General features: G+C 37.1%; 1 protein-coding gene across 1 annotated transcript; it reads right to left on the bottom strand.

Moving 5' to 3' along the window:
- Positions 1-764: 764 nt before the first annotated feature.
- LOC149165117 (uncharacterized) lies at positions 765-4,189 on the bottom strand. The gene is made up of 5 exons (XM_089429713.1): positions 3,205-4,189; positions 2,287-2,478; positions 1,605-1,867; positions 1,327-1,517; positions 765-1,146 (listed from the first exon to the last, which is right to left on the bottom strand). Exons 1-5 carry the CDS (start codon positions 4,187-4,189, stop codon positions 765-767), a joined length of 2,013 nt encoding a protein of 670 aa, XP_089285839.1.
- Between the last annotated feature and the right edge of the window lie 9,261 nt (positions 4,190-13,450).

Raw genomic sequence — 13,450 nt, 5'->3', positions numbered from 1 at the left:
ATTTTTTCTTGCTTTTATTTCACAGAAACCTTAATGATAGGAGCATGTTTTTTATGAAGATAGTCCAAATTGATATGTGATAGAAAGGAAGATAGGGAAAAGAACACCTTCAAATTATGTATTTTGTGTATAATTAAAAATATATATTTTTGAATAAATCCATTGAATTGTCACAATTTATATTTTCACTTATGAAAACATAAAAAATAAAAATAAAAAATGAGTATATATATCTATATCTATATATATATAGATATATTTCAAATGTATGTTTTTTACTCATTGACTAATTTAATCGTTTAAGTGAACATCCTTAACTATCTTTGCAATATTTTTCTCATCTATTAGCAATGTAATCCCAAACTTGGGATAACACAAAACAAAAATTAAGTTTGAATAAAAATCATGGTAGGATAAGTAATATGCAATCACTAATCATTTTTTTTAAACAAGGATCGCAAGCAATGGTAGTCCCTGCCGCTTTGAGAGCACATTTTACATTTGCTATAATGCATATTTATGGAAATTAAGGCATTTGCAAAATGTGAATAATAGATAATTATGGAAGATATATAATTTGATACATTTTCTGCATATGACAGAGTCAAACATCTGAGAAGGTTGAATAAACCACCACACTGTAATTGTGGTGAGGATCTTTATTTATAATTAAAGAGAGATAATTACATACTAATTTCATATCAATTAGCAGAGAAATTTACATAATTTACTCCTAGAATTAAGGGACAGTGATGTCATGGATGTCAGGCCTTAATTTCTGTATGGCAGGCCTTTGATGATGGCAAATTATCCTCAACGCCCCCCTGCAAGCTGAGCGTCGGATTGGAATGAACAACCATGGGAGTATGGACAGGTTTACTGTCAAGTAACTGAGCATGAGTAAGAATATCCCGTGCATATTTCAGCTGACTGAGAAAGAGACCATCTGCAGTTGGCGAAGCTTCAAGGCCAAGAAAGTAACTGAGAGGACCCAAATCTTTAGTGGTGAACACAAAATTGAGTTTACAAATAAAGCTGTCAAGAAGAGAGGTGTTGTTGCCAGTAACAATAATGTCATCAACATAAAGAAGCAAATAGATAATGTCAGATTTCTTATGAAAGACAAATAGAGAAGGGTCAGCGCGGCTGCAATAGAAACCAAGTTGAATAAGAAAAGAGCTAAAGCGCTAGAACCAGGCACGAGGAGCTTGCTTGAGACCATAGAGAGCTTTCTTTAATAGACAGACATGATTAGGAAAGCGAGGATCAATGTACCCAGGCGGCTATTCCATATAAACATTTTCAGTGAGAGTGCCATTGAGGAACACATTCTTGACGTCCAGTTGACGAATAGACCACTTGTTGGTAATAGCAAGAGAAAGCACAACACGGACAATAGTGGCCTTGATAACACGACTAAAGGTGTCGGTGTAATCAAGACCAGGTACCTGGGTATATCCTTTGGCAACAAGGCGAGCTTTGAATCGCTCAATGGATCCATCAGGAAGGTATTTGGTCTGGAACACCCATTTGGAGCCCACAGTATTAGTGTTTGTAGGTCAAGGAACCAAAATCCAGGTGCGATTATTGTGTAGAGCATGAACTTCTTCATCCATGGCAGCAAGCCTGGCAAGATTCTTAGTAGCAGATTTGAATCTTTTAGGTTCAGTGGAGGCAAGAAGAGCAGAAAGAAGTCCAGATGAGCCCAAGACACCAAGGTTTGCTGGATGACGAGTTTTGAAAATACCAGCTTTAGCTCGTGTGATCGTAGGGTGAGAGCCTAGCGAAATTGTTGGCGCAAGAACATGAGGAGCGGTCCGTGCCTCAGTGGGAGGTGGACTAGAAGCTGGTGTTGATGAAGAGGGACCTGCAAAGGAATCAGTAGCCTGCAAGGGTTCTTCCATGGATCAGTACAGATAGCACATGGGTTAAATCCGGATTGAGTAATATGCGGAGATGAAGGAGGGTCAGTATGTAAAATACGAGGTTCCAGAAAGTGGGAAAATTATAGAGAAGAAAGGGTCTGAGCATGAGAGGTATCGATGAAAGGGAAATGATTTTCATCAAATTGAGTGTGTCGGGTGATATAGAGCCGAGAGGTGACGGGGTCAAGGCAACGAAACCCTTTATAAGAGGGACTGTGACCCAAAAAAATGCAGGGAATGCTGCGTGGGGAAAATTTGTTAGGCATATAAGCACGTAAACAAGGATAAACATGACAACTAAAGGGATGGAAATTTTCATAATTTGGAGAAGAACCATATAAAAGTTCAAACAGTGACTTACCTCCAAGAAGCGGTGTTGGCAACCGATTGATGATGTAAGCTGCAGTGCTAAAAGCGTCAACCCAGAAGCGAGGAGAAAGGTGAGAGTGAAAAAGAAGGGCTAGGCCAGTCTCGGTTACGTGGCGGTGTTTGCGTTCAGCACGACCATTTTGGGCGGGTGTATAGGGACAGGAAAGCTGATGGTGAATGTCGGCTGTATGAAGATGAGTTTGAAAGCTAGTGCTAGTGAATTCACCTCTGCCATCACTTTCAAAAATTTTAATGCGAGCAGAATATTGAGTTTCCACAAATTTTTGAAATTGAGGGAAAACATTATAAAATTCAGATTTGAATTTTAAAGGATAAAGCCAAGTGAATCGTGAATAATCATCAATGAAAATAACATAATAGAGAAACCCCAAATTGGATTGGATGGGGGAAGGGCCCCATAATTCGCAATGAATAAGATCTAATACATGAGACGACCTATGTTCATTACGTGAATAAGGCAAGCGATGATTTTTCGCAAGTTGACAGGTACTGCACAATGTGGGAGAGGGCGATGAAGACGTAAGATAAATATGTCCTTGTTTATTTAAATGCGAAATAACAGAGTGATTTACATGTCTAAGGCGAGCATGCCATAAATCATAGGAAGCATGTAAAGATTTATTTTAAAGGACAGAAAAGAAAGCTGAGTTGCTATGCTCCAGCACATATAGGCCACCATATCTCTTGCCGGTTGCTACCACCTTTCCCGTTTGAAGATTCTAAATAGAGAAACGAATATTAGTAAAAGTAACAGATAAGGGAAAATCAGAGGTTAATTTACTAATTGAGAGAAGATTTTTGGTGAGATGGGGAACAACCAAGACATCTAATAAATTAATATTTGGAGCAGGAGAGAGGGTGCCAGTATGTGTGATGGGTAAGGAGGCACCATTTCCCACAATTACAGAATCATTACCATTGTACTGAGTGGACTGGTCCAAGTGAGATGGGTCATTAGACATATGGGCTGAAGCTCCAGTGTCCAAGAACCAATCAGAGACCGTTGCATCATTGAGAGAACAGGAACTGGTGAAGGCTTCGGCAAGATGAGCAGTTGACTCACTGCGAACATACCTCTGATTGCAGCGACCAGCATAATTGCCATCAAGGCGGAAGATTTGGCAGCGGGGAGGGCGACATCCTGGACCATAGGAATGATGACCATGATTTGCAGAGTTACCGCGACCACGATTTGCAGGGGTTTGGCCACAGAAGTTGTGGAAGGAGCTGTGTTGGGTTGACCATTCAAGACCACAACTGGTAGCTGTGAACGCGGCAGCAGGAGGAGCAGTGGGCTCGAGTGACTTTTGGAAAATCTCAAAGCTCTCAGCTTTGGAAACTAGGTCGACAAAGCTGGGAAGAGGCGTGAGCGCCATCTGCGCAGTGGAGAAGCTGGAGAAATCAGTGCCGAGGCCGCAGAGAAACCAGTGCACCTTATCAGTGCCATCAACGGGCCGACCAATTGCATGAAGGTGATCGCAGAGGGCTTTGAACGCACGAGCATAGTCGGCAACAGATTTGGTGTCGTGTTTCATCAGCTGAAGTTCGTCCTTGAGATGGATTTCGCGGGCCTTCGAACGGTGGTTGAAGGTGTTCTCCAGAGCAAGCCAAACCTCACGTGCAGTAGAGAGGCCAACAACCTTTACCAGGGCTTCCTTGGTGACGGAGGAACGAAGAAGGTAGAGAAGACGTTGATCTGCAGATTTCCACTCTAGGTGCTTGTCATTGGGTGTCTGAGAAATAGCAGGATTAAACTGAGGGGGTTTTACGATGGTGCCATCAACATAACCCAACAAATTCTGACTCTCAAGAAGAGGAAGAAGTTGACTCTTCCAAAGGAGATAATTGGTGGAGGAAAGTTTAATGGTGATCATATGAATTAAGGTGTTGAAAGGAAGAAGGGAGGTTTCGGTAGCCATGGGGAGGAAAGGATAGAACAACAAAAAAACTGGCAGAAGGAAGCAAGGAACAAGCTGCAAACCACTACCTAAACTTCAGATTGAACGCTCCTTGTTCTTGCAAGCTCAATCAGCTCCGAACACAGGTCAATAGCAGCTCAATAGCTCTCGGATGGCAGTTGTCTTCTTTCTCCACACTTGACCATCGATCAACCTTCAAACTGCACATAAACAAAACCTGAAATCTGATACCATGAGAAGGTTGAATAAACCACCACACTGTAATTGTGGTGAGGATATTTATTTATAATTAAAGAGAGATAATTACATACTAATTTCATATCAATTAGCAGAGAAATTTACATAATTTACTCCTAGAATTAAGGGACAGTGTTGTCATGAATGTTAGGCCTTAATTTTTGTATGGCAGGCCTTTGATGACGGAAAATTATCCTCAACAACATCATTGTCAGAGTCATGCATATCTGGTATAAGGGCTCATCCAGATTATTACCCAACCTAGAAGCGTAGTTTGGGCCTAGTCGCCTGAATCTTCAAGATGCGGGTTGGTTGGTGATAGTACTAACTAGTGAGCCAATCATTGATTCACAAGCGAGTAGTGAAGTAGGCAAGAAGGCAAGCACAAAATTACGAGTGGTTCTGATCCGGGCTTAAAGAATCCATAGAGTAAAGTAGACAAGAATTCACTAAGCAAGCCAAGCGAGAAAGCTTATAGTGTCTTCATGATAGTAGTTGCCTACTCAATGTTTCCCATCTGCAGAGCCCCAATTACCTTCACAAAATTCATCAGAACTTGAATTTGATCCTTGCCCCAGGGAGAGACATGGGTTGACTTTAGTGGTCAAACAAACAACCACCCTTTACTGTTGTTTTAAAAGAGTGATTTCCCATGTTAAAATTTTGAAAATCCTGTCTTATTCGATTTAAACTTCCCATTTGTTGTATTTATGCGATTTTTCAAATTAGATCAGTGGACCAATTCAGGTAATTCACTTTTCGAATCCCATTCCACTGATAATTTGTAAGCGTCGTGATCATTATTTACCCTAATTAAACATTGAAATATCATACAAATAAGGTTTTCCAGGTATAAGTGATGAATTCAACTATCTCATTTTATGCCTCTCATGATAAGAAAGAAAGCCTTCAAGCCTTCAATGCCTACGTAGAAAAGGAAAGTAGTGATGAATTCAACTATCTCATTTTATGCCTCTCATGATAAGAAAGAAAGCCTTCAAGCCTTCAATGCCTACGTAAAAAGGAAAGTAGTGATGAATTCAACTATCTCATTTTATGCCTCTCATGATAAGAAAGAAAGCCTTCAAGCCTTCAATGCCTACGTAGAAAAGGAAAGTAGTGATGAATTCAACTATCTCATTTTATGCCTCTCATGATAAGAAAGAAAGCCTTCAAGCCTTCAATGCCTACGTAGAAAAGGAAAGTAGTGATGAATTCAACTATCTCATTTTATGCCTCTCATGATAAGAAAGAAAGCCTTCAAGCCTTCAATGCCTACGTAGAAAAGGAAAGTAGTTGTCGCCTCTCTAATGCAAAATTAATATAATCTCATGGATTTACTGAAACAAACTCAAAACCAGCAATGTCGCATCAATTTTTCCACGGTCGGTAGTTTCAATTCCATAGAGCAAGATAGATTCCATAAAATAGACACGTTCAAATTACACATGTTTGGCCATCGTCGGTTTGAATCGCGTGAAGCCCGTCATTTGCACTACAAGAAAGCAACATAAATGAAGTCTGAAAGATCTAATATTTTAACTTACTAGTAGAGATTACTTAGTAAGAATTTGAAGAATGTTTTTCCGCAAATCATAAGAATAGATGCATCATTGAGATAGTAAAGGCAATGATTCATGTCATGGACTTTCCCATGAGTCTTTAGGCATAGCAAGAGAAGTACGAGGTTAGGTAAGTAATTAGGTTTTTCTGAAACGCATATGCTCCTTCTGTCTCCTGTACCTGCTTATGTCTCCTTTATGGGTAGCAATCAACTAGTACACTCTAACGCCTTTGGTCTTGCCTATTTACTGATTGCAAGTTCAAACTTATGTGAAGTTTTCTTGGTCTTTCCTGTTTACCAGTTGCAAGTTCAAGCTTATGTGAAGCTTTTTGGAATAGGTGAAGTTTATCAATCGCAAGTTCAATCTTATGTGAAGTTTTCTAAAATAGGAGAATTTTATCGATTGCAAGTTCAAGCTTATGTGAAGTTTTCTGGAACAAGCGAAGTTTACCCATTGCAAGTTCAAGCTTCTGTGAAGTTTTCACCCGCGTCGGAGAGGGCGCATGTGAGCCAGCTGGAGCTTATTCCCAGAAACTAGCTGCCAAGTCTAATGAGTGATAGTTGTAAGATTTAAGGATTTCTAGATGTAAGGCTAAGATCACATCGGGAAAGGATCCACTATATATCTTTCATTAAATATGTTGAGGCGCAAAATAAAGAAAAAATACCCTGTGTTTAGCAACTTAGGATATGTTAAAAAGTGCGGCAACAATTGGATATGAAATGAAATCCGGCAATAAGGCCTCCAAAACAAAACTTCAGATAAAAGATTTTTTTGACAAACATTAGTTAAATGGATCAGTCCACCCAAATTAATATTAGGTTTCTTTTTTTATCTCAAATGTTATTACAAATTTGAAAATACCAAGACTAGCATGGTGCAATGGAGGTTATTTAACTCCTCAAATATGATATGTTGTGGCTTAACCCAAACCTAGTCTTGGCTCCACCCTTGGTCACTCTTAAGGGCACAAGCGATATGAGAGAACATTGGCACAGTCTCGTGATAAAAGTTGACGAGGCCCAAGAAGTTGTGAACCTTGAATGGTGTCTTGGGGTTGGCTAATGGCATATGATTAAGATCTTTGTTGGATTAACATACACATCACACTTGTTCATGATGTGCCACAATTTTTAAAGTATTTGCATGCTAAGTGAGTAATTCTTCATGTTTATGTGTGGCTTTGTTGTCATACAATGCTTAACACTTGTTGAATATAATTTGGCTTACCATATTTTATTGAATATCAGGAGGTTTTATAGGCATATGTGCACAAAATAATTGATGAATGGTCACAAAATATCATTCATCATCCTCATAGTTGTTGTTAGAACCTTAGCCAAGATGAAGGGAATAATAAACCACTTAAAGGTATCTTCCTTTGACTTAGAGGTTGTCTCCCATACATCAATTGGATCAATTGTAACTTGTTGGTAACCTCACTTTAAATCAATCATTTTGAAAAACTCATTGTCTTTGATTTGATTAAGCAAATCCATCTATCAAGGGAATTAGGAACTAATTCTTGATTATGATTTTGTTCAAGGTTTTATAGTTAATATGGAGTTTCCATGTGTCCTCGTTCTTTTGAACCAACACAATAGGGCTCCATAAGGTGATGATATTAGTCAAGTGTAGCCTTCTCGTATCAACTCTTGAAACTAACACATGATCTCCTCATTCTCTAGAAGGGAGTGTTTATATATAAGGCCATTGGGAAGAGGGGAACCTAGTGTCAAATAAATTCCATGTTTTACTTAATAAAGCAAATGTATTGTTGTAGGTGAGGTGAAGATATCCCTATATTCTTTCACCATTTGATCTATCTATTTTTTTTGCATGGAGGTGCCCTTTGCAAGGGCCTTAGTGGTCATAGTGATTTATTTTGTTGTATTTAGCTATAATATGAAGAGGACAAATCTCCCAATGTAAGATATTATCCCCCTCAACTATACAAATATGTTATAGTAGGTAAGGATACCTATAATATATGGTAGACATGATCTCTCGAGGTGATAATGACACTACAAGGCCTGTAATGGTAAATGAACATGTTGCTTCTAGATAGATGGTTTTCCTAAAAGAACAACACAAACTTCAAGTGAGGCTAATAATACCAAAAAATACCTCACCTTTGAAGGGTTTGATGTCATATCATAGGTGGCATTTTTTACTAATGTACATACCTCATCCCTAGCTCAATGAATTGATGGTGTATTTTCGGGGGTGAGGTATCCTTAGCATCTACATATTCCTAACAAACTAAATTGACCATGATTTATTTTGGTTCCTATTGTTTGCAATGAACTAACAATGTTCCATTCACCAATTTGTGAGTGGAGGAAGCACTTGCCTTCCTCAAGATGGAAATTTATAGTGGAGAGAGTAAAAGTAGGTTTCACGTCATTGATTTATTTCAGCCCCATCCATATAATCTTTTGTTGTGGAGGATTAATAAGTGTTTAAATGTATTAATGTAGTTAATAACCATTATTTAGTGTGATGTTTTTCATGGTTTTTCCAAGAATGCTTGTGGTGCTTAGACCACCTTCTTCGACCTCTCATTTTACTTCTTTTCATGTGGCTTTAACTATTGTATTAAGTTTAGTTATGTATAGGTTGTGCTTTATTCTAAGATTTAAGACCACCTTTACCATTCTTATGATGTGGCTAATTTTTTGTCTCAATCTCTTTCTTACCCTTTTGTTATTATTTTTCTTAATCTCGAGAACATCATGATAAGTGACTCCTGGAAAAGAGATGTCAAGAAAATCCTTTTATGTTTAGATATATATGGGTAGGTAATTATAGTATGTTAGAACCAATTATCATTAGAGAGTCCCTAATACCTATTTTTGTGCATAGCATATGAAATACATTGATGTTCTCTAGCACAATTTGGTCTTTACCTTAGTGTGAGATCATCCATATCATGTAAAAATTCAATAGCCTTTAATAGATCAGTACTCCTCCCTGAGGGTGTCATCAAATTTCCCTAAACTTGGTTCCATCACATACAATTCAATCTCCAAAATGGTGCACATAATAAATATCCCACTAATCTTTGAAATGGAGAAGGGACTTCATAAGTGCAAAGGTAATTGTCTCATTGTTTGAAAATTTGTTAATAAAAAATAACCATCTTGAATTTGTAACCATGTCTTCCGAGCTCCTATGGCTATATTTAATTCAAACAAAGGGAAATCAAAATAAACTTTCACCTTAAAGGTATTTCTCCTTCAAAATGGTTGATTGTTTAAGGTGCTTTTATCATTGTTGGGAGTTGTCACATGACCTAAGTGAAAAGGTCGATCATCTAATTCCTTTATTGCTCAAAGGCTTCCTCAAGAAACAAATCCATTGGATCTCCTATTCTATGTTTTTATTTCTTATATCTAGCATAGGTGGTTGTATGTGTCAATGAGAGAAGTCTTCACTTCCGTTAATTAGTTCATGGTGATTCATTGTACCTTGATATCATCAAGAATATGCATGAAAAAAAACAAGCATAAAATTTACCTACAAATAATTACTTAAATTAGATTGAGAATGAAAATAAATGACATGATATGATACAATATTCAAATTATAGTATGACAATGAAAGCAAAATTATATTAATGAATCAGATGGTTAATTTATATAGCCATACAAAGTAGCTAGAATGGTGGTTGTGTATCTCTAAGAAGATATGTGGAAACTACACGCATTCACAAAATATCCATAACATGTTGTTGGAACTATATTTGATAAGAATAAGTCAAAGCCATAAATGTAGGAACCTTAACCCTAACTTGATTAGCACAAAGTGATAACAATGAGCTAGACAAATTTGAGCAATAAAAAAGAAATGGTAACATAGTCAAAATCATAACTTTGCTCGATGCTTTGTTTGAGGTCTTCATCAGCTCATTGGAAACAACATTAGTAGACTAGGTTAATTCCCTAGTCATATGCACCATTACTTCAAAAAACACATAAGGAAGCCTAAAAAATCATGACCCACGATCACCTATATCACTTTAAATACATTATAACTTTTGTAGACCAACTAAAAAGTATTCAAAACATCAACAAAAAAACTCTAAACCTTTATTAGTCAACCTAACCAATTTAAACCAATATTTAACATATTCACATTTATTTTTTAAACTTTACCAAGTGGAAACCCTTGAAACAATAAACCTTAGTTAAACTTTCATATGTAAAAATCTTTATCCATATTTTTTCCACTTTCTTCATTGATATATAAAGAGATTAATATCATTAAGATTTACATCTATTAAACCTATAATAAATAGAGGTTAATATCCTTCCTCTTTCTGTGACAAAATCCTCATCCTTCTTTTTCTACTTTCTTCTATGTTAGAATTGTTAATATAAAGAGGTTAATATCCTTAACCCTTAGTTAAAATTTCATATGGAAAAATATGTATCTATGTTTTTTTTCCACTTTCTTCTTTAAGAAAATAAAGTGGTTAATATCATCAAAATTTACATCTATTAAACTTTTTTTCAAAAGAAAAAATCACAATTTCCATTAAAAATATTATGAAAATTACATTCTAGATATGCATAGTTGTGCATTCAAAAATGGGTTGTTATATAGTCTAGCCATCCACACAAAAAAAAAAATAAATAAATAAATAAAGGCCTTATGAGAATCCTTCTCATGTCAAAACAATAATGTCCATTAGTACATATCTTGACATAAATACAGAGAAAAAAATTCATTAACCTCCTGGTATTTCAGGAATTATATCTCCAGAAAGAAACATAAGAAAAAAGAAAGTGTTGTTTTCATTCATTGATTTATGTCCATATGCATTCCTTATATGAAGGGTCTATGGTAATATTCATATAATTTATCATCTAGGTGTCCCATATTCTACTCAACTTCTACTTTAGAAAGAGAGTTTGTTGTAGATTTTCTTTCCCTATAAATGTGACAACATGAAATCTGATCAAAAGCATGTTTCAGTTGTTGGATCTCTTCAAGAATTGGTATCAGCGTGTGCATGTAAAAACTTCTAATCTCATTGAACTAGTTTATAACAATCAAAGTCCCCAAAAATATGAAGTTGCTTGCAACCCTTTTCTACCGCAAACATGAGTAGAAGCTTGAGGTTGAGTAACTTTGCATAGTTATTTGTGCCTCTACCCGAACCACTTTGTAGTTTAAAGAAGTGGTTGTCTCAAAGAAATAAGACCCCACCCCCCACATTCATCCCATCAAGGGAGGCCCCATCAAAGTATACCCAGGGGTAATATTGATCAACATATTTGACTATAATGTTTCGAGACCGGTGCACCTGAACAACTTCAAAAATTAAGTCTTATGTTGGAAAAACTTGTGTTGCCACGCTATTAGGAGTGGTGTTCTTTCCTTGGAAAATATCGTTGTTCCTAGTGATCCATATGCCCCAACTGATAATAGGCGGGAGATTTATGATATCATTTAGGGTTGTGTGTCCACATCAAATTTGTCACGCTTCTTTGCAAGAGAGACCCTGCCACATAGACACTAAAGCCATGTTATTTTAGATAGTATTCAAGACTTCCAATGTGAAAGGACAAAAAATTAAAATATGGTACATAGTCTCCTCTACAATCTTGCAAATGACACACCAATAAGACCCAACCATACTTCTCTTCTTTAAGTTTTCACATGCAAGGATCACATTCTCTAGTATATACCGTGGGAAGATTTTTGCTTTAGCCAAATAGCTAAGCTTCCATAATTTGTTTCACCAACAAGCTAACTCCCTCAACTTTCTATCATCAATGATATACAAATAACCCATTTTTAGAGAATATTCCCCAAAAGGGGAGGGTACCCAACACAATGTGTCTTCCAAGTCTCTAAGTCGAACATGTGATGTATTTAGATCTATAGTATAATTTAGTCACTACCTGAAAAATAATTTTCCAGGTTTAGCTGATTTGCATCAACTCATCCCTGTGCCCAAATAGATGTTCTAGCAAGATATTCCACTTGGTTCAATGTAAACCTACCAATTGTATTGAGAAATTTGACTGGCCCTTGTGGCAAATGATAGTTTTCTCCACATCTCACCCATGGATCTATACCTATCCTCACGTTTTCATCATTTCTCACCTTCCAAGCCAACCATTCTTAAACCACTCTAAATGAAGCTAACAGTACCTTCCAAACAACTAATACATTCAACCTTTTCTTGTTCGGGACCCATTGTCGTTGCGACAATGACCCTCCAAAAATTTTGCCTATATCTATTTTGGAGCCTACATGAGCTGTTGTTTCAATCCCCTTAGTGTTGTCACATCGTTTTTCTTGTTACTCTTATGTTTTCTCCTAGTGTCACATCATACTAAGTCAATGTTTCCTAAGTGTCATCACCTAATCCTTAGAAGCCATTATGTTATCTAGCCCATGGTTAGGTTGACTTATGACTTTTCTTGACTTAGAAACTAGCATTTTCGCCATGCACACACTCAAAAAGCACACAAAAGAAAGAAAAAACATTTTCTAAGGCAAAACCACACTTCTAGATGACAAAGACATGCTCTTGTGCTTAGCACACTCCTTCTGGTCGAAGAAGTGCACCCTCCTTGAGCGCACTCTTTCATGTTGAGCAAGTGCACCCCCCTTGAGTGCATTCCTTCGTGCTAAAGACATGCGCCCTTCTTGAATGCATGCATGAGATTCTTGTTGCATGTGGGCGCACTCCTAGAAAATAGGATCCCACATAAATTCCCTTAACTAACTCATTCACTTGTCAACAAGTGGTGATCATGCATGAAACTGATTTGCATGTAATTTCTTTTATATCAACATAGATAATCATTCATCTTCATAATCATTCTCATATGGGTTGGGCACACAACTATGGATCAAGAAACCCTTCATCGATCTGTATTTCAAGTAAGTTTTGCATGTTGAATCTATTGATTGTCTTTCATGATTTCATTATCGATCTTGCTTTCCTCATTGGCATTTCTTTGTTTTTTAGCTTATTTACTGGCATTTATATTCAATCTTGTTTCTGTAAGTGTTAATTTGTTGTCACATGCTGAAACTCTGCATATTCCTCAACTTTTCACATTCTCACCATGATTGTGACAACATCCATAAAATCTTGTAGATCCGTCTTCCTCTCATTTTTATCATGCAATTTTATTTCCAAACTAGTTTTTGAGCCATCCTCAGGAAACGTGCACTTCTAGAACCCGATGCCTGATCAAATTTGAAAATTACGCCCAGAATAGCTCAGTCTACCTCTTGAGTGCACTTATTCACCACAAAGGACTATGTCCTCCCTGAGCGCATGAGCGCACCCCAAATGCTTGAGTGAGTTTCCTTTGTCCCTTTGACTTGATCCAATGCGCCCTCCTTGCCCTTGAGCGCATGAGTGCACCCTGAAGGTCAGAAGGTC

This window comes from Pinus tabuliformis, chromosome 5_1 (assembly GCF_031772625.1).
Source record: "Pinus tabuliformis cultivar Carrire ecotype Pingquan chromosome 5_1, CPIR1, whole genome shotgun sequence".
NCBI classification, from domain to species: Eukaryota; Viridiplantae; Streptophyta; class Pinopsida; order Pinales; family Pinaceae; genus Pinus; species Pinus tabuliformis.
The sequence above is the reverse complement of the archived record's forward strand: the minus strand, read 5'-3'. Positions and strand labels throughout refer to the sequence as shown.